Source organism: Palaemon carinicauda, chromosome 20 (assembly GCF_036898095.1).
Source record: "Palaemon carinicauda isolate YSFRI2023 chromosome 20, ASM3689809v2, whole genome shotgun sequence".
NCBI lineage: Eukaryota > Metazoa > Arthropoda > Malacostraca > Decapoda > Palaemonidae > Palaemon > Palaemon carinicauda.
The window spans coordinates 108,852,498-108,874,858 of record NC_090744.1 but is presented as its reverse complement, the minus strand read 5'-3'; the positions used below and the strand labels follow the sequence as shown (position 1 = coordinate 108,874,858).

The 22,361-nt window shown below is 38.0% G+C and overlaps 2 protein-coding genes across 10 annotated transcripts in view; one reads left to right on the top strand and one right to left on the bottom strand.

Annotated features, from left to right (window-relative positions):
- LOC137614359 (uncharacterized) overlaps positions 1 to 22,361 on the top strand; it is a 194,174-nt gene that overhangs the window by 45,461 nt on the left and 126,352 nt on the right. For 5 of the 9 annotated variants that reach the window (XM_068344148.1, XM_068344147.1, XM_068344140.1 and 2 more), the window contains exon 5: positions 2,509 to 6,238. The exons of the other annotated variants lie outside the window; for them this stretch is intronic. In XM_068344148.1, the coding sequence (XP_068200249.1) occupies positions 2,509 to 3,456 (948 nt within the window). In that variant the 3' untranslated portion in view covers positions 3,457 to 6,238. Of the gene's footprint in view, positions 1 to 2,508; positions 6,239 to 22,361 lie in introns of those variants that run through there. 9 annotated transcript variants of the gene reach the window in all.
- The window catches only part of bma (SCY1-like protein bma), a 262,484-nt gene that overhangs the window by 144,276 nt on the left and 95,847 nt on the right, over positions 1 to 22,361 (bottom strand).

The window sequence follows — 22,361 nt, the reverse complement described above, 5'->3', positions numbered from 1 at the left end:
TCTCTCTCTCTCTCTCTCTCTCTCTCTCTCTCTCTCTCTCTCTCTCTATATATATATATATATATATATATATATATATATATATATATATGTATATATATATATATGTATATATATATACATCTATATATATATGTATATATATATACATATATCTATATATATCTATATCTATCTATCTATATATATATATATATATATATATATATATATATATATATATATATATATATATATATATATATATACAGTCACGGCATAAATAATTTACTGTTAGCGTATTTTATGAGAGCGTAAGACCTACCACTAACTAAAATAATCTGTAAAAAAAAGACACATTATTAATTCAGATATGAAATTTTAATTGTGTACTCACCAACCATCCATTACTACTTAAGACGGGCCAAACTTGTTCTTCTTACAAGCTTGGAGCCGTCCTTAAGCTTTTCAATGGTCGAGAGCTCTATGTCTTGCAGCTTACGTTTTACAAGTGCCCAGAGGTTCTCAATAAGTGATAAATCAGGTGAATTTGCTGGCCATGTACGTAAAGGCTCAATACCACAATCGTCAAACCAACTATTAAGCAATGGAGTCGTGTGGCAATGTGCGCTGTCTTGCTGAAAAATCTCACAGCCCATCTTCTCAAAACTAGACTCCAATATGTCGTTTAACAATGTGTAATAAATGTACTGATTCACTAATATCACTAACTCACCAACACCACCAGAATCGAAACAACCCCATACCATAACCCCAGCACGGTACTTTTCTCGCTGTTGACAAAGCTTTTCGTCGCAAGGGTTCACGCGTGGGCTACGCCACACTTTGCTTGGATTGCTAAAACTCACTAAGAATGTCGCTTCGTCACTAAACAATACTTTCTTCCAATCGTCTACATCCCACTGCCCAAAATCCTTCACAAACTCCCTCCTTTGAGCCTTATGATTTGCTACAATAAGGGGCTTTTTCCGCACCACGACTTTCTTGAACCCGAGCTGATCTTTCAGGTACTTGCGCTCTGTCCTTACAGCAACGTCTCCCAAAATCTTTGGGTTTTCTTTCTTAAATTTACATGTAGAATGAGAAGGATGAAGCTCTGCTTCACGCTTTAGATCGAGAGGATCTCTAACACACTTCTATCGACCTCCCAGGGCTCTTGGAATGGGAGGGTACAGATGTATCCCCCAGCGCCTGATACTTGGCGAGGACGTTCCAGATGGTTCAAGGCTTCAAACCGGTTTGCTCACTGATTTCTTTGGTTTTTAAACCAGGTTTATGACATTCGATCACCCTCACAATGTTATCATGTGATCTACTGTATAACCTGTTAACATTATAGTTAGAGAGGTCACACGACTATAAACACAATCGCGCAGGGAAAAAACAGGTCGCGGCACGCACAAAAAACTAGACAATCCTTCCTCTAGGCACTCCAATTACCGACTAAGGGATCAGGCTTCCTCCCAGCACTCAGGGGAGAATATTCAAGATGCCAATTAGTCATTTATCGGCTCAGAATTTGTTACTGGAGTTAAACCATATATATCAAACTTGACCGTTAATGATTTGTCGCCTATGCAAGTGGCAAATCCTTTATGCCGCGAAAAATAACCCAGTGAGGGAAGAAAATAAGGATACAGATGGAATAGTTTGCCTGAGTATACATTCAAGTAAGAGAACTTCAACCACAGATAGTGCTAAACCATGGTGAAGAGGCTATGGCATTATCCAACACTAGAAAACAATGGTTTGGTTTTGGAGTGTCCTTCTAGAGAGCTGCTTACCATCACTAAAGAGTCTCTTCTACCCTTACCAAGGGGAAAATAGCCACTGAACAATAACAATGACATATAATTTTAACCCCTTGAGTGAAGAACTTTTTTTGTATCTTAATTGCTGTCAGGTGTATGATGAAAGAGGAGAATGTGTTAAGAATAGGCAAGGTGTATGTGTAGGCAAAAATGAGCCGTAACCAGAGTGGAATTAAATTTAGTACTATCTGACCAAAGGACCCAACAACTCTCTAACGGTAGTATCTCAACGGTTGGTTGGTACCTCGGCCAACCATATGCAGTATTTGTGAATGGCCCATCATAAATATGAATGTGATTTTTCAGCTTTGTTAATGGCGTTTATGAGAGAGAGAGAGAGAGAGAGAGAGAGAGAGAGAGAGAGAGAGAGAGAGAGAGAGAGAGAGAGAGACTTAATCACTAAATACCTTATATGTTTTACTTTCCAGTTAATTTGTCTGGAGTGAACTTTGATTTCATGAGTTACCTCTTAACATCCTGTACTGTACGTGTTTCATACACGCTCACACACAATAAAGGGTTTGCTTGTGATCTTATCACTGGCCCCATTACCATATGTTTCCATGTTATGGTTATCACCCAACTCTCTATTTGAATCAAATTAACAACATTACCTATCAAAGATTTTCATAAATTTCACGAATTCCAATCAAAATGATACAAATCCCCCAAATCATTAATACTCTTTATATTTCAGTCTGTTTACCTGGATGAATACCCAGCATGCACCGGAGATGAGAAATGCCAAACCATCATTATCCAGCGGGTTCACAACTTCTACTTTGACACTTCTCTCTGCATAGACCTCACCTTGAAGCACATTACAAAGGTCACCCTGCAAGGAGAATCTCTCAGTGACTGCTTGAGCATGGGACTGAACATCCAAAACGTCACCCTTGATTTCATTCACGACGGAATGACATCAGTGTACGCTGATGAATCTCACATCAAGCAGCTCAGTTTTGGCACCAAACCTGGTCACCTGACAGTCATTGGTTCGCAAGTGGATGTCCTCAGCTTAAAAGATGTGGTTGGGGATGATACCTCTTTGAAGATCCACAGCAGCAAAATCAAAGATTTCAAGAGGCTGCAGATCTCTGGCAGAGGGCGTTTCCAACTCCAGGACTCTACTGTGGATTATTTCCCGCCCGAGTCTCTGATCCTGGACTCCAGTGAAAGGAATCTGATCAGTGGGGTGACTTTTAACAAGTTTGAAGAGCGCCTCCCTGCCAGTATCATACTGAGAAATGGCTCTGATATCACTCTGGAGGAGGTTAAGGGCTCTGTTAAAATATCTTCACCCCCATGCCCAGTCATTTCCCCGGCCTTGTACCCGCCAACGCCTTCCACAAGAGTATCAGAGTATCCGGAGAAACAACCAGAGGGTAGAGTATCAGAAGACCCGGAGAAACCACCAGAGGGTACATGGAATGAAACAAATTTGAAACACATCCTTGGATATTTCAGTTACCCGTGGATGGTGACAGCTATAACTGTGGCAGTCATAGTGAATTTCTTACAAACGTGTATAATAATTAGCTTGCTCTTAAATAAGTTTAAGAGAAGGTCTCACAAGTCTCTAGGTGAAATTTTTAGAGACCTGGAAGCCCCCCTAAATCCCAACAATATGAAAAGAAGTAACTAGGTCTTAAAGGAAAATTCAAAATTTGGTAAGTGTACAAACAAAATACATTTATGTACCATGTATGTACAATATACGTACATATATTATTATCATTATTATTATTATTATTATTATTATTAGCATCTGGTATGGATGGTGTGAAAGCTGAGATGTTGAAGGAAGGGGGTGTGACTGTACTTGAATGGTTGGTGAGATTGTTTAAGGGGACCGTCCGCGGTGGTATTTTGGCATACCAACTTGAAAAATTCAAAAATCGTTTTATTGTCTCTCTGTATAGAGAAACATATCGTACATGCTCTCCAGAAGTTTCAACCCATTATTTTCATAAATAATGATGATACGGGGGTTTTTAAATCATGACGTCATCCTGGGACGTCGTCTGCGCGGCTGAGTTTGACAGTTCGTCTTTGCGTGTTTTTTTTTGTATATATACATCGATTTTTTCGTTTTTTTTTCTCGAATTTCGTACGTCTGGCAATGATGTAGCGTATCAGGGGAAGAGAGCTCAGTGAACACGCAGTTAGGCGACACACGCCAGTACAGTCTTAGACCTCGTGAGAGTGAGACGCACGTGTTTTTGTTTACATTCGCCCACGTGTTTATCAGTGTTTTTTATAATTCCTCGTGAATTTTACATCATGCCAAGGAAAAGCATTGTAAAGAGGGGTACAAGGAAAGAAATTCTTTCAAAATTAGCGAGTCCTCGGAAGGAAAAACTGAAGAAAAAACAATCGATTTCTTTGTCATCAGCTCTCGCATTGTCTGCGCGAGAGAGAGAGAGAGAGAGGAGCCTTCTACCACGTCGGAGCTTAGTAGAGAGAGAGAGAGAGCGGAGCCTTCTACGTCGGAGCTTAGTCATTCATTTTCGCTGCCAGATGAAGGAGAATTTAGCGAGCCTAAGCCATCCACGTCACGGGATGTAAGCCAGGAATTGCTTTCAAGCCCTCAACCTTCACTGTACGTGAGTGAGGACTCGATTTCACCGCCAGTTCCTGATCATACAATTGGGATTGATATTAGTGATATCCCAGAATATGATGAGAAATACACAATTTCAAAAGAACAGCTAGAAGGAATGATGAAAGGCGTGACTTGTAGAAAGCGAAACTGTAGAAAGTCAGTCAGTGTACACGCAGAAAGGGACAGATGGGATACGACATTTAGAGTATCTTGTGATGGTTGCCATACGGACATTAGCTACCTCCCCCCAAGGAGGCATGGGAGGGGAAGGGAATGTCATAAATTTGGTGAAGCAAATTTACAGGAAGTGTATCATTCTCTTACTACAGGTATAGGAAGAGCAGGCCTGAATAAAATGGGAGGATTTTTCTGCAAGCCTCTGGCAGCGGGATCTTATGCCAGACATAGTTCTTATCTTTATAAACAAATGGAAAAACATTACAGTGATATGCAAAAATATACGTATGATTATGTAAAGAAATTTTATATAGAAAATAAGTTGGCAATACCTGATGAAAATGGCGTAATAGATATAGATGTGTCTTTTGATGGAACTTGGTTATCAAGGGGCCATAAGTCACACGTAGGTGTAGGGTTCGTTATTGATGTGTTCACAGGAAAAATACTCGATTGTGAAATTTTGTGTAATTATTGCAAAATATGTGACAAAGGAAATGGGGAAGGACAAGAAGAAGGAAATGAGGAAGGACAAGAAGAAGGAAATGAGCCAAATCATAAGTGCAATAAAAACTTTAAAGGAAAATCTGGTGCTATGGAAGCAGAAGAAGCAACGAGAATGTGGTCGAGATCATTGAATAATGGTTTCAGATATAAAACATTTGTTGGGGATGGGGACTCGAGTGCATACAATGCAGTATGTGAAATGAATGAAGGCCAAGGGCCATATGAAGGTGTGAAGGTAGAGAAGGAGGAGTGTATTTGTCATGCCCAAAAAAGAATGGGCCACAGGCTCATAAAAATGAAATCAGAAGTGAGTGAATATATAACAACAAAAAGCGGAAAACAGATGAAAAGAAGTTTATTGTCAGGAAAAAACAAGTTGACCCAAGCCATTATAAATAATATTCAAGTATATTATGGTATGGCAATAAGAAATAATATAAACACAACAGTGGATCAGATGCGAAATGCTATTTGGGCTATCTATTATCACTTGACATCTGATGATGAACACCCAGTCCATCAAATGTGCCCTGCTGGGCCTGAATCATGGTGTTTTTACAATAGAGCTGTAGCCAAAAAAGAAAAAATACCATCACATGCAACAAGGAAAAATCATCTTGCAGGAATACCCTATGAGCTTCGCACACACATAAGAAGTGTTTTCAATAGTTTGGCTGACCCCAAATTATTGCAAAGATGCCTGCATGGCTGGACTCAAAATCAAAATGAATCTCTGCATTCTAGGCTTTGGATGAAGTGCCCCAAACAAAAGTTTTTTGGCATGCCTAGAGTAAAATTTGCATCAAGGTTAACAGTTTTGGAAAATAATTTTGGATACATGCAAAGTAACTTGATGGTAAAGTTATTTGGAAAAAGTCCTGATATAGACACTTCCCTCAAAATTTATGATACAGAAAGAGCAAGAAGTAGAGAGAGAATAAAAACAAGAACAAAGAAGACAGAGAAACAAGGAGAAGAATATAAAGCTGGAGCATTTTAGCTCTGCAAAACCCTGGCAACAATGAGGGAGGAGGCAGCTCCCGACACCCTTACACTAAGTGTATTAGTACACTTAGGGTATTAATACCCCTTTTAAGGGGGGGGGGGGGACCAGGAGCCATGCTGTAGAAATCAACAATATCAACAATAAAAATAACAAGTAAGTTTCCATAATAATGTTTTTTTCATTTTTTTTTTTATGAAAAATGCAGAAATTTACATGGCAAATCTTTAGGAGCTCATAACTCGAAAACATACTTATCCGCACTTAGGTACATTTTTCTCAGTTATTTATTGTTCAATTTTGAAGATAAATATATCATTGAAAAGAAGATTAAAAATGCCACAATTCTGTCAGACAAAATTTTAATTTTCATTTCACTTTTTTTTTTCATGATTATTTTCCGTCTAGACGAGGAAAAAAAAATAAAAATTCATTAAAAAAAAAAAAGGAAAATCAAAATTTTCTCTGACAGAATTGTTCGGTTGATAGAGTAATTTTTATGGTAAAAGTTTCAATACAATTGGTATTATAGTAGTTGGGAAAAATGTACCTAAGTTTTTTTTTTAAATCATGATTTTTGCTAATAAATCCGAAAGTCTTTGATCAAATGACTTGAAATTTTTATATGATTGAAGGTATTATATATGTCTAAAACATATATAGAAATGGTGTAATTTGGTTCATTAGAAAAAAAATGGCGGACATGGCGGACGGTCCCCTTAATGTGTGTTTTGTGTTGTCAATGGTACCAGTAGATTGGGTCTGTGCATGTATTGTACCACTATATAAGGGTAAGGGAGATGTGCATGAGTGTTGTAATTCAAGAGGTATTAGTTTGTTGAGTGTAGTTGGAAAAGTGTATGGTAGAGTACTGATTAATAGGATTAAGGATAAAACAGAGAATGCAATCTTGGAAGTACAGGGTGGTTTTAGAAGAGGTAGGGGTTGTATGAATCAGATTTTTACAGTTAGGCAGATATGCGAGAAATATTTAGCAAAAGGTAAGGAGGTGTATGTTGCGTTTATGGATCTGGAGAAAGCATATGATAGAGTTGATAGGGAAGCAATGTGGAATGTGATGAGGTTATATGGAGTTGGTGGAAGGTTGTTGCAAGCAGTGAAAAGTTTCTACAAAGGTAGTAAAGCATGTGTTAGAATAGGAAATGAAGTGAGTGATTGGTTTCCGGTGAGAGTGGGGCTGAGACAGGGATGTGTGATGTCGCCGTGGTTGTTTAACTTGTATGTTGATGGAGTGGTGAGAGAGGTGAATGCTCGAGTGCTTGGACGAGGATTAAAACTGGTAGGCGAGAATGATCATGAATGGGAGTAAATCAGTTGTTGTTTGCGGATGATACTGTACTGGTAGCAGACACAGAAGAGAAGCTTGACCGACTAGTGACAGAATTTGGAAGGGTGTGTGAGAGAAGGAAGTTGAGAGTAAATGTGGGTAAGAGTAAGGTTATGAGATGTACGAGAAGGGAAGGTGGTGCAAGGTTGAATGTCATGTTGAATGGAGAGTTACTTGAGGAGGTGGATCAGTTTAAGTACTTGGAGTCTGTTGTTGCAGCAAATGGTGGAGTGGAAGCAGATGTACGTCAGAGAGTGAATGAAGGTTGCAAAGTGTTGGGGGCAGTTAAGGGAGTAGTAAAAAATAGAGGGTTGGGCATGAATGTAAAGAGAGTTCTATATGAGAAACTGATTGTACCAACTGTGATGTATGGATCGGAGTTGTGGGGAATGAAAGTGATGGAGAGACAGAAATTGAATGTGTTTGAGATGAAGTGTCTGAGGAGTATGGCTGGTGTATCTCGAGTAGATAGGGTTAGGAACGAAGTGGTGAGGGTGAGAACGGGTGTAAGAAATGAGTTAGCGGCTAGAGTGGATATGAATGTGTTGAGGTGGTTTGGCCATGTTGAGAGAATGGAAAATGGCTGTCTGCTAAAGAAGGTGATGAATGCAAGAGTTGATGGGAGAAGTACAAGAGGAAGGCCAAGGTTTGGGTGGATGGATGGTGTGAAGAAAGTTCTGGGTGATAGGAGGATAGATGTGAGAGAGGCAAGAGAGCGTGCTAGAAATAGGAATGAATGGCGAGCGATTGTGACGCAGTTCCGGTAGGCCCTGCTGCTTCCTCCGGTGCCTTAGATGACCGCGGAGTTAGCAGCAGTAGGGGACTCAGCAGTATGAAGCTTCATCTGTGGTGGAAATGTGGGAGGTTGGGCTGTGGCACCCTAGCAGTACCAGCTGAACTCGGCTGAGTCCCTGGTTAGGCTGGAGAAACGTAGAGAGTAGAGGTCCCCTTTTTTGTTTTGTTTCTTGTTGTTGTTGGCTACCCCCCAAAAATTGGGGGAAGTGCCTTTGGTATATGTATGTATGTATGTATTATTATTACTTGCTAAGCTACAGCCCTAGTTGGAAAAGCAAGATGCTATAAGCCCAGGGGATCCAACAGGGAAAATTGCCCAGTGAGGAAAGGAAAAAGGGAAAATTAAATATTTTAAGAAGAGTAACATTAAAATAAATATCTTTTATATGAAAAATAAAATACTTTAACAAAACCAGAGTAAGAGAAATAAGATGTGTGTGTGTGCTCGAGTGTACCCTCAAGCAAGAGAACTCTAACCCAAGGCAGTGGAAGACCATGGTACAGAGGTTATGATACTACCCAAGACTAGAGAACATTGGTTTGATTTTGGAGTGTCCTTCTCATAAAAGAGCTGCTTGCCTCAGCTAAAGAGTCTCTTCTACCCTTACAAAGAGAAAAGTGGCCACTGAAAAATTACAGTGCAGTAGCCCCTTGGGTGAAGGAGAATTGTATGGTAATGTATGTTGTCAGGTGTATGAGGACAGAGGAGAATATGTAAAGAATAGGCCAGACTATTCAGTGTGTGTGTAGGCAAAGGGAAAATGAACCGTAACCAGAGAGAAGGATACAATGTAGTACTGTCTGGCCAGTCAAAAGACCCAATAACTCTCTAGCGGTAGTATCTCAACGGGTGCCTGGTGCTTTGGCCAACCTACTACTACTACATTTCTTGTAGCATGGCATCGTGATTATGCTTTTAGTGTCATAAACAAGGCCTGACTAAATTGATGTGCTTGGAGTTTTCAAAATAAATAGATAGATAGATAGATAGATAGATAGATAGTTTTGAAATATAACGTTGGATTTTGTATATTCTGTCATCTCTTAATAACGTAGGTTCAAAGGCCGCCCATGAATGGCCGCGGCAAGGGACAGTGACAATACCCTAGACCTAGAGCCTAACCACATATACATATGATCAGCGCCCAAGCTATAACCAGGGAGGGCCAGAGAAGGGCTGCTGTTGACTCAGCAGGAAGACCTCAAGTCTCCCCCCAAATCCCCATCCCTAGTTAAAAAGAATGGTAAGGTTGCACACACTTCAAGAAACTACGAGCTTGAGCGGAACTCGAATCCTGGTCCGATGATCACCAAGCAAGGACGTTTCCAATAGGCCATCACAACCCGTATTGTACTTGAAGTCAAGGTCGTCATCGGGAGGCCAATACCGGAAATGCAATGGTCCCTTAAGTTTTAAACTGTCGGATACAAGACTTATTTCATCCCTTCCGTTGGAATACTCTCAACCATTTTGAAGAAGAATTCAGGTTAAAAATTCGCCGTAAAAAACTGTAATAAATCAGGATTAATGTTGCCACGAATTTACCTTTTTGAAAACAGATATATTGACGTAAATGAGTGTTATGACAGTCACCAACCTGTAAAAGATATTAACAAAGTAGGGTAAAAATTACGGTCGCCTGTATTTCAATGAAATACAGCGCAGAACAGTATATTTTTACGGAGAAATTAGTATTAAAATTACGGTTTTTTTTTTTTTTTTTTTTTTTTTTTTTTTTTTTTTTTTTTTTTTTTTGCAGTGTAACTGACGTATACATACAGTCGTGAGCCGGTGTGCTTGTTACCAAAGAGACAATACGTTTGTATTTTCAACTATCAATCAATTCAGTCATTCATCTGCGATTATAGCCAGACTCTTATATATATTGTGGTTATTTTCTATTTTTTTGAGTCCTCACCCTATATAAATGGCAGCTAATATATATATATATATATATATATATATATATATATATATATATATATATATATATATATGTATGTATGTAGTATGTAGTATGTAGTATGTAGTATGTAGTATGTAGTATATAGTATATAGTATATAGTATATAGTATATAGTATGTAAATAAATTACCTTCATTATTTCTAATCTGTATTTTCTTATTTTCATAATTAAATAGGCGAATGAAAATAAAGTAAATATATATATATATATATATATATATATATATATATATATATATATATATATATATATATATATACACACACTTAATTTAAGAAATTTCTTTGAATAATAAAATGCTAAAAATCATGCGAGTTCATAGCAATTGCTCCAAAGATAATTATGTTTTTTTTATCCTAACCTCTGGCAATGTTTAGTATGTGCTTATAATCTTCTTTGTATTTCTTCTTTGTTGCTGTTTATCCTCTTTTTACGCTCATTACCTTCTTTTTACCTCCACCAACGAAGTTGGGAGGAGGTTATGTTTTATCCCTTGTTTGTCTTTTTGTCTGTTTGTTTGTTTGTGAACAACTTCCTGGCTACAATTTTACTCATACAGTGAGGAAACTTTCACGGATTGATTGTTATGTTGAGACGTGGAAGAGATTCAATTTGGAAAGTAGGTCAAAGATCAAGGTCAAGGTCGAGCAAAAGGTTGAACGAATTAACCTACAGGTAAGTTGGTTTTCTAGAAATAAGCTGCCGTGGCGGATGTCTACACTCTGAGTGCTTTTATAGTTTGAATTATATTCTTAGTTCTACAAGACAATGATTACTTTCCATAGATTTGGATGGGTATTCGTTACATACGCTTATAGCGCACTATGGAAACCCTCAACTAAATTGCTGGTTACCCAGCTGATTTAAAGAGTTCATTCATACACAATTCATACACATTCTAAACATGGATGGGAAAAGTACAGTAGGAGACTCTATAAGTCGGGCAGGTTTCCTGACTCTCTCCAAACCCCTCGCCCAATGTAACTTGTTTCAAAATAGGCCTTTAGTTCTTGTGAAAAATCGTTATCATCATCCACAAGTTCTATGAATGCACCGAAGGTGTCTTGAGGCGGGATGAATGCAAGTGCCATAAGGCACTTTACTTTTGTGATAAAATCACAACCATTTTGATATCGAACCTTAAGCCCAATACCTGTCACCTTTCTGTAAACAAAAAGTTTATAAATAAAAAAAAGCCTGTTACATACCAGCATGAGTGTTGTAATTCAAGAGGTATTAGTTTGTTGAGTGTAGTTGGAAAAGTGTATGGTAGAGTACTGATTAATAGGATTAAGGATAAAACAGAGAATGCAATCTTGGAAGTACAGGGTGGTTTTAGAAGAGGTAGGGGTTGTATGAATCAGATTTTTACAGTTAGGCAGATATGCGAGAAATATTTAGCAAAAGGTAAGGAGGTGTATGTTGCGTTTATGGATCTGGAGAAAGCATATGATAGAGTTGATAGGGAAGCAATGTGGAATGTGATGAGGTTATATGGAGTTGGTGGAAGGTTGTTGCAAGCAGTGAAAAGTTTCTACAAAGGTAGTAAAGCATGTGTTAGAATAGGAAATGAAGTGAGTGATTGGTTTCCGGTGAGAGTGGGGCTGAGACAGGGATGTGTGATGTCGCCGTGGTTGTTTAACTTGTATGTTGATGGAGTGGTGAGAGAGGTGAATGCTCGAGTGCTTGGACGAGGATTAAAACTGGTAGGCGAGAATGATCATGAATGGGAGTAAATCAGTTGTTGTTTGCGGATGATACTGTACTGGTAGCAGACACAGAAGAGAAGCTTGACCGACTAGTGACAGAATTTGGAAGGGTGTGTGAGAGAAGGAAGTTGAGAGTAAATGTGGGTAAGAGTAAGGTTATGAGATGTACGAGAAGGGAAGGTGGTGCAAGGTTGAATGTCATGTTGAATGGAGAGTTACTTGAGGAGGTGGATCAGTTTAAGTACTTGGAGTCTGTTGTTGCAGCAAATGGTGGAGTGGAAGCAGATGTACGTCAGAGAGTGAATGAAGGTTGCAAAGTGTTGGGGGCAGTTAAGGGAGTAGTAAAAAATAGAGGGTTGGGCATGAATGTAAAGAGAGTTCTATATGAGAAACTGATTGTACCAACTGTGATGTATGGATCGGAGTTGTGGGGAATGAAAGTGATGGAGAGACAGAAATTGAATGTGTTTGAGATGAAGTGTCTGAGGAGTATGGCTGGTGTATCTCGAGTAGATAGGGTTAGGAACGAAGTGGTGAGGGTGAGAACGGGTGTAAGAAATGAGTTAGCGGCTAGAGTGGATATGAATGTGTTGAGGTGGTTTGGCCATGTTGAGAGAATGGAAAATGGCTGTCTGCTAAAGAAGGTGATGAATGCAAGAGTTGATGGGAGAAGTACAAGAGGAAGGCCAAGGTTTGGGTGGATGGATGGTGTGAAGAAAGTTCTGGGTGATAGGAGGATAGATGTGAGAGAGGCAAGAGAGCGTGCTAGAAATAGGAATGAATGGCGAGCGATTGTGACGCAGTTCCGGTAGGCCCTGCTGCTTCCTCCGGTGCCTTAGATGACCGCGGAGTTAGCAGCAGTAGGGGACTCAGCAGTATGAAGCTTCATCTGTGGTGGAAATGTGGGAGGTTGGGCTGTGGCACCCTAGCAGTACCAGCTGAACTCGGCTGAGTCCCTGGTTAGGCTGGAGAAACGTAGAGAGTAGAGGTCCCCTTTTTTGTTTTGTTTCTTGTTGTTGTTGGCTACCCCCCAAAAATTGGGGGAAGTGCCTTTGGTATATGTATGTATGTATGTATTATTATTACTTGCTAAGCTACAGCCCTAGTTGGAAAAGCAAGATGCTATAAGCCCAGGGGATCCAACAGGGAAAATTGCCCAGTGAGGAAAGGAAAAAGGGAAAATTAAATATTTTAAGAAGAGTAACATTAAAATAAATATCTTTTATATGAAAAATAAAATACTTTAACAAAACCAGAGTAAGAGAAATAAGATGTGTGTGTGTGCTCGAGTGTACCCTCAAGCAAGAGAACTCTAACCCAAGGCAGTGGAAGACCATGGTACAGAGGTTATGATACTACCCAAGACTAGAGAACATTGGTTTGATTTTGGAGTGTCCTTCTCATAAAAGAGCTGCTTGCCTCAGCTAAAGAGTCTCTTCTACCCTTACAAAGAGAAAAGTGGCCACTGAAAAATTACAGTGCAGTAGCCCCTTGGGTGAAGGAGAATTGTATGGTAATGTATGTTGTCAGGTGTATGAGGACAGAGGAGAATATGTAAAGAATAGGCCAGACTATTCAGTGTGTGTGTAGGCAAAGGGAAAATGAACCGTAACCAGAGAGAAGGATACAATGTAGTACTGTCTGGCCAGTCAAAAGACCCAATAACTCTCTAGCGGTAGTATCTCAACGGGTGCCTGGTGCTTTGGCCAACCTACTACTACTACATTTCTTGTAGCATGGCATCGTGATTATGCTTTTAGTGTCATAAACAAGGCCTGACTAAATTGATGTGCTTGGAGTTTTCAAAATAAATAGATAGATAGATAGATAGATAGATAGATAGTTTTGAAATATAACGTTGGATTTTGTATATTCTGTCATCTCTTAATAACGTAGGTTCAAAGGCCGCCCATGAATGGCCGCGGCAAGGGACAGTGACAATACCCTAGACCTAGAGCCTAACCACATATACATATGATCAGCGCCCAAGCTATAACCAGGGAGGGCCAGAGAAGGGCTGCTGTTGACTCAGCAGGAAGACCTCAAGTCTCCCCCCAAATCCCCATCCCTAGTTAAAAAGAATGGTAAGGTTGCACACACTTCAAGAAACTACGAGCTTGAGCGGAACTCGAATCCTGGTCCGATGATCACCAAGCAAGGACGTTTCCAATAGGCCATCACAACCCGTATTGTACTTGAAGTCAAGGTCGTCATCGGGAGGCCAATACCGGAAATGCAATGGTCCCTTAAGTTTTAAACTGTCGGATACAAGACTTATTTCATCCCTTCCGTTGGAATACTCTCAACCATTTTGAAGAAGAATTCAGGTTAAAAATTCGCCGTAAAAAACTGTAATAAATCAGGATTAATGTTGCCACGAATTTACCTTTTTGAAAACAGATATATTGACGTAAATGAGTGTTATGACAGTCACCAACCTGTAAAAGATATTAACAAAGTAGGGTAAAAATTACGGTCGCCTGTATTTCAATGAAATACAGCGCAGAACAGTATATTTTTACGGAGAAATTAGTATTAAAATTACGGTTTTTTTTTTTTTTTTTTTTTTTTTTTTTTTTTTTTTTTTTTTTTTGCAGTGTAACTGACGTATACATACAGTCGTGAGCCGGTGTGCTTGTTACCAAAGAGACAATACGTTTGTATTTTCAACTATCAATCAATTCAGTCATTCATCTGCGATTATAGCCAGACTCTTATATATATTGTGGTTATTTTCTATTTTTTTGAGTCCTCACCCTATATAAATGGCAGCTAATATATATATATATATATATATATATATATATATATATATATATATATATATATGTATGTATGTAGTATGTAGTATGTAGTATGTAGTATGTAGTATGTAGTATATAGTATATAGTATATAGTATATAGTATGTAAATAAATTACCTTCATTATTTCTAATCTGTATTTTCTTATTTTCATAATTAAATAGGCGAATGAAAATAAAGTAAATATATATATATATATATATATATATATATATATATATATATATATATATATATATATATATATATATATATATATATATATATATATACACACTTAATTTAAGAAATTTCTTTGAATAATAAAATGCTAAAAATCATGCGAGTTCATAGCAATTGCTCCAAAGATAATTATGTTTTTTTTATCCTAACCTCTGGCAATGTTTAGTATGTGCTTATAATCTTCTTTGTATTTCTTCTTTGTTGCTGTTTATCCTCTTTTTACGCTCATTACCTTCTTTTTACCTCCACCAACGAAGTTGGGAGGAGGTTATATTTTCTCCCTTGTTTGTCTTTTTGTCTGTTTGTTTGTTTGTAAACAACTTCCTGGCTACAACTTTACTCATAGAGTGAGGAAACTTTCAGGGATTGATTGTTATGTTGAGACGTGGAAGAGATTCAATTTGGAAAGTAGGTCAAAGATCAAGGTCAAGGTCGAGCAAAAGGTTGAACGAATTAACCTACAGGTAAGTTGGTTTTCTAGAAATAAGCTGCCGTGGCGGATGTCTACACTCTCAGAGTGCTTTTATAGTTTGAATTATATTCTTAGTTTTACAAGACAATGATTACTTTCCATAGATTTGGATGGGTATTCGTTACATACGCTTATAGCGCACTATGGAAACCCTCAACTAAATTGCTGGTTACCCAGCTGATTTAAAGAGTTCATTCATACACAATTCATACACATTCTAAACATGGATGGGAAAAGTACAGTAGGAGACTCTATAAGTCGGGCAGGTTTCCTGACTCTCTCCAAACCCCTCGCCCAATGTAACTTGTTTCAAAATAGGCCTTTAGTTCTTGTGGAAAGTCGTCATCATCATCCACAAGTTCTATGAATGCATCGAAGGTGTCTTGAGGCGGGATGAATGCAAGTGCCATAAGGCACTTTACTTTTGTGATAAAATCACAACCATTTTGATATCGAACCTTAAGCCCAATACCTGTCACCTTTCTGTAAACAAAAAGTTTATAAATAAAAAAAAAGCCTGTTACATACGTGGTTGGAAAAAATCTCAGAAAAAAATCAGAAAAAAAATAGCTGGTTTAAAATGAATCATTATATTTTTAGGTCATAAGGACTCGCATAAATCTTTAAATGTTTGAAAAAAAAAAATGTATTGTGATATTCCTGTGTCTTATTCAGGAGGAGACAGAAGAGATACATTCATGTCGTATGGTGACGCCTAGAGTATATAACTGATCGAGGATTTCATGACTAAACTTAATATTCCATTGCATGCTCAGTTTTCATGTATTTTCAAATCGTGCAACCTTGCAATCTTCCATTTTGTCTCCATCTTCTAATGTTTCTTAATAAGCTTACAGTTCACGGCAGAAGAGTCTGTCCTTCATCTTCTAAATCCCAACACGTGGCATAAATCAATGATCTTGAGGCACTCTGAGGATTTGAGTGCATTTTCTTTTATATTTGCTATAGTTTCTTGCATTTTACAAATAGATATCACTTCACTATTCCAATAAATCTTGCCTCCACCTTTTCTTTCTTGCATATAAATAGAGCTAAGAATCATCTAAGAGCTTATCAAATTAACTGGTGATTTTAATAGTGTGCAGCATCGTAAAGCCCCTATTACACGTATCCGGCTTCCTACGGCCAACCTGGCCTACGGCGTCGTAGGAAAATTCTGGCTTACGGCTAGAGCTATTACACGTATTTGTACGGCCGGAGGCAAGTGGGTCAGTGTGGCACTGTTTGTGGTGGAGTGACATGTCTTATCTCGACGACATTCTCGTTCCTATTGCTCTAGCGTGCTACTTGAAGGTGAAAACAAGGAAAAGGAAGATTTGGTTCAAACAATGGCTGCATAAACAACAAAAATACTCTCATGTAAACTTAATGAAGGAACTTCCACTAGAAAAAGATGACTGGTTTAACTACATGCGAATGGATCACGACACATATTTGGAACTCTTAAGTCAGGTATCACCTTTAATAGAAAAAAAGGACTGTTTATAATATACAGTGTTGCCAGATTATCAGAAATTTCTGGATATCTTCTGAAATATGCAACTATTGTCAGAATCTAAGAAATCAAGGCAGAATCTTTTGAAATTTGTAATGATTTGTCAGTTATTTCCCAAAATTTTATAAACATATACAGAAATCTGGGAAAAAAATATAAATCATAAACTTCTAAACATTTCTACGGATATGGAATGAAGAGAGAGAGAGAGAGAGAGAGAGAGAGAGAGAGAGAGAGAGAGAGAGAGAGAGAGAGAGAGAGAGAGAGAGAGATTGCCTGTTCCAAATCCCAACATGTTTTAGACGTCACATGGTCATGGGACACAGAGAGAGATTATGTTCCAAACCGTTTCAAGCATGTAGGCAACACGTATGTTTTCCATATGGATTTCAGTGGCACAATATCGATCCGACTGTTCGAAAGGTACCCATATTGACAGTCACTTTCGCCATGTTCACTCTGATTTGAACTTCAGTGTTCTAAGTTTGTTGTCTTGTCGCCTGATTAACTATCATACGGTATGATTCTGTCATTCTACTGTGATTTCATACATAACTACACTTGATTAAATCTGTTATTCACCATTTAGAATAAATATTGAATTATTTGTTGAAATCAGTCCAAAGAAACAACTGTGTAGGCCTAGGCATAGCCCATTTTTTTTGTTTTAGTGAATACCACGGTTTCATGATATATATATATATATATATATATATATATATATATATATATATATATATATATATATATATATATACATATATATATATATATATATATATTATTGAGCCAATATTATTGAAGCTAAGTTTATTTTTTGTATTCAGTCAAATAAATTACAATTAATTTAATATGTCAGAGGAAATTGCCAATATTTTACATATCTTAGTTTGTAGTATGTTATTAATATCGTAGTTTTTTCTATTTTCATGAAAATTCTAATTTGATGCATAAGCCTGAGTATTATTGAATTTTCCTTTAAATTCATATAAGAAAAGAAATAAAGAGTTACTCACTCTTAATGTACAATTGATTTTTTTTCTTATTTCCTTTTGTATAATAAATTCATGATAAATAGAATTGTCAGAATTCCTCAGAAATTATTCAGTGACCATCTGGCAACACTCCTTCAGCCACTCAGACTGATGTCATACCATATGGTGAGCAATTACACACTACGTCCTCAGTCCTGACGTACGACGGCCGTACGGCCAACTTTAATACTGGCGAAAGTTCATCCGGCCGGCCGTGGATGAGCTTTCATACGGCCGATTTGCTATCACACACTCCGGTTTGAACATATGCTAGCGTCACGACCGACGGCGCCGTAGGAAACCGGATAAGTGTAATAGGGGCTTAAGAGTTTAAGATAAAGGTAAATAATGTATGGGCTTTAGTCATAACTTATAAAAATGAATAATGTATACAGTCGAGGTAAAGGATCTCGTTTAAAAAATTAAGAATTTTTCATTTTCCACTTCAGCAATTACTGAAAATGACAATTTCATGCTTTGCGGCAAAATTTTCTCGCGGAAACATTTCCTCGCGGCAAAATGTTCTAGCGAAAACATTTTCTCGGCAAAATTTTCTCGCGGAAACATTTTCTCGGCAAATTGTTCTAGCGGAAACATTTTTACGCGGAAAAATGTTCTCACGGCCAAAATCTCACGGAAAAATATCCTTTCACTAAATTGCCTCAAAGAAAAGTCTAACGGCCAATTTTCCTAAATGGAGAAGTCCTAGAAAGGGGCGGGTGAATGGTACAAAGTGCTTGGTGGAAGGGGGGGGTTGGTCAAATTAACTTTTATGGCGATACATGAAGCATTTTTATGAAAGATTTACGATACAGCAATTAAAAGACGAATGTAACAGTGGCACTATTATGTTTTATTTTCTCAGGATGCACTCATTGTCATCTGAAATAGTGTGTGTGTATATATATATATATATATATATATATATATATATATATATATATATATATATATATATATATACATAAATATATATATATATATATATATATATATATATATATATATATATATATATATATATATATATATATATATACATAAATATATATATATATATATATATATATATATATATATATATTTATATATATATATATATAAATATATATATATATATATATATATATATATATATATATATATATATATATATATATATATATAGCCTACCAAGGGCACTTCCCCCAATTTTGGGGGGTAGCCAACATCAACAAATGAAACAAAACAAAAAAGGGGACCTCTACTCTACGTTCCTCCAGCCTAACCAGGGACTCAACCGAGTTCAGCTGGTACTGCTAGGGTGCCACAGCTCAACCTCCCACATTATCCACCACAGATGAAGCTTCATAATGCCGAGTCCCCTACTGCTGCAACCTTCGCGGTCATCTAAGGCACCGGAGGAAGCAGCAGGGCCTACCGGAACTGCGTCACAATCGCTCGCCATTTATTCCTATTTCTAGCACGCTCTCTTGCCTCTCTCACATCTATCCTCCTATCACCCACAGCTTTCTTCACACCATCCATCCACCCAAACCTTGGCCTTCCTCTTGTACTTCTCCCATCAACTCTTGCATTCATCACCTTCTTTAGCAGACAGCCATTTTCCATTCTCTCAACATGGCCAAACCACCTCAATACATTCATATCCACTCTAGCCCCTAAGTCATTTCTTACACCCGTTCTCACTCTCACCACTTCGTTCCTAACCCTATCTACTCGAGATACACCAGCCATACTCCTTAGTCACTTCATCTCAAACACATTCAATTTCTGTCTCTCCATCACTTTCATTCCCCACAACTCCGATCCATACATCACAGTTGGTACAATCACTTTCTCATATAGAACTCTCTTTACATTCATGCCCAAACCTCTATTTTTTACTACTCCCTTAACTGCCCCCAACACTTTGCAACCTTCATTCACTCTCTGACGTACATCTGCTTCAACTCCACCATTTGCTGCAACAACAGACCCCAAGTACTTAAACTGATCCACCTCCTCAAGTAACTCTCCATTCAACATGACATTCAACCTTGCACCACCTTCCATTCTCGTACATCTCATAACCTTACTCTTACCCACATTAACTCTCAACTTCCTTCTCTCACACACCCTTCCAAATTCTGTCACTAGTCGGTCAAGCTTCTCTTCTGTGTCTGCTACCAGTACAGTATCATCAGCAAACAACAACTGATTTACCTCCCATTCATGGTCATTCTCGCCTACCAGTTTTAATCCTCGTCCAAGCACTCGAGCATTCACCTCTCTCCCCACTCCATCAACATACAAGTTAAACAACCACGGCGACATCACACATCCCTGTCTCAGCCCCACTCTCACCGGAAACCAATCACTCACTTCATTTCCTATTCTAACACATGCTTTACTACCCTTGTAGAAACTTTTCACTGCTTGCAACAACCTTCCACCAACTCCATATAACCTCATCACATTCCACATTGCTTCCCCCTATCAACTCTATCATATGCTTTCTCTAGATCCATAAACGCAACATACACCTCCTTACCTCGCATATTTCTCGCATATCTGCTTAACTGTAAAAATCTGATTCATACAACCCCTACCTCTTCTAAAACCACCCTGTACTTCCAAGATTGCATTCTCTGTTTTATCCTTAATCCTATTAATCATTACTCTCCCATACACTTTTCCAACTACACTCAACAAACTAATACCTCTTGAATTACAACACTCATGCACATCTCCCTTACCCTTATATAGTGGTACAATACATGCACAAACCCAATCTACTGGTACCATTGACAACACAAAACACATATTAAACAATCTCACCAACCATTCAAGTACAGTCACACCCCCTTCCTTCAACATCTCAGCTTTCACACCATTCATACCAGATGCTTTTCCTACTCTCATTTCATCTAGTGCTCTCCTCACTTCCTCTATTGTAATCTCTCTCTCATTCTCATCTCCCATCACTGGCACCTCAACACCTGGAACAGCAATTACATCTGCCTCCCTATTATCCTCAACATTCAGCAAACTTTCAAAATATTCCGCCGACCTTTTCCTTGCCTCCTCTCCTTTTAACAACCTTCCATTTCCATCTTTCACTGTCTCTTCAATTCTTGAGCCAGCCTTCCTTACTCTCTTCACTTCTTTCCAAAACTTCTTCTTATTCTCTTCATATGACTGACCCAATCCCTGAACCCACCTCAGGTCAGCTGCCCTCTTTGCCTCACGTACCTTGCGCTTTACTTCCACATTTTTCTCTCTATATTTTTCATACTTCTCTATACTATTACTCTGCAGCCATTCTTCAAAAGCCCTCTTTTTCTCTTCCACTTTTACCTTCACTCCTTCATTCCACCATTCACTGCCCTTCCTCATGCTGCCTCCAACAACCTTCTTACCACACACATCACTTGCAATCCCAACAAAATTTTCTTTTACTAACTTCCACTCCTCCTCTAAATTACCAGTTTCTCTTACTCTCACCTCGTCATATGCCATTTTCAACCTTTCCTGATATTTACTTTTTACCCCCGGTTTTATTAGCTCTTCAACCCTCACTAGCTCCCTTTTACATCCACCTACTCTATTCCCCCACTCTTTTGCTACAACTAATTTTCCTTCCACCAAAAAATGATCAGACATACCGTTAGCCATACCCCTAAACACGTGCACGTCTTTCAATCTTCCAAACATTCTTTTAGTTATCAACACATAATCCATTAATGCCCTTTCTACTTTTCTTCCATTTGCCACTCTTACCCATGTATACTTATTTTTATCTTTCTTTTTGAAAAAGCTAGCACTTATTACCATCTCTTGTTCAACACACATATCTACCAGTCCCTCACCACTCTCATTTTCACCTGGTACGCCATACTTCCCAATGACACCTTCTACCTCTCCAGCGCCCACTCTATCATTCAAGTCACCCATGACAACTACATAATTCCTTCTACCCAGTCCTTCTACACACCTAGTTAATTCATTCCAGAACTCATTCCACTCTTCTTCACTTTTCTCATTACCTGGCCCATACGCACTGACAAACGCCCAACATTCCCTACCCAACCTAACCCTTACCCACATTAACCTAGATGATATCTCCTTCCATTCCACTACTTTACCTGTCATCCATTCACTCAGCAATAAAGCCACACCATCTCTTGCTCTTCCCCTTTCAATCCCAGACACTCTACCAGACATTTCACCAAACATCACTTCACCCTTTCCTTTCATCTGTGTCTCACACAAGATATATATATACATATATATATATATATATATATATATATATATATATATATATATATATATATATATATATATATATATCACACAGACACACACACACACACATATATATATATATATATATATATGTATATATAAA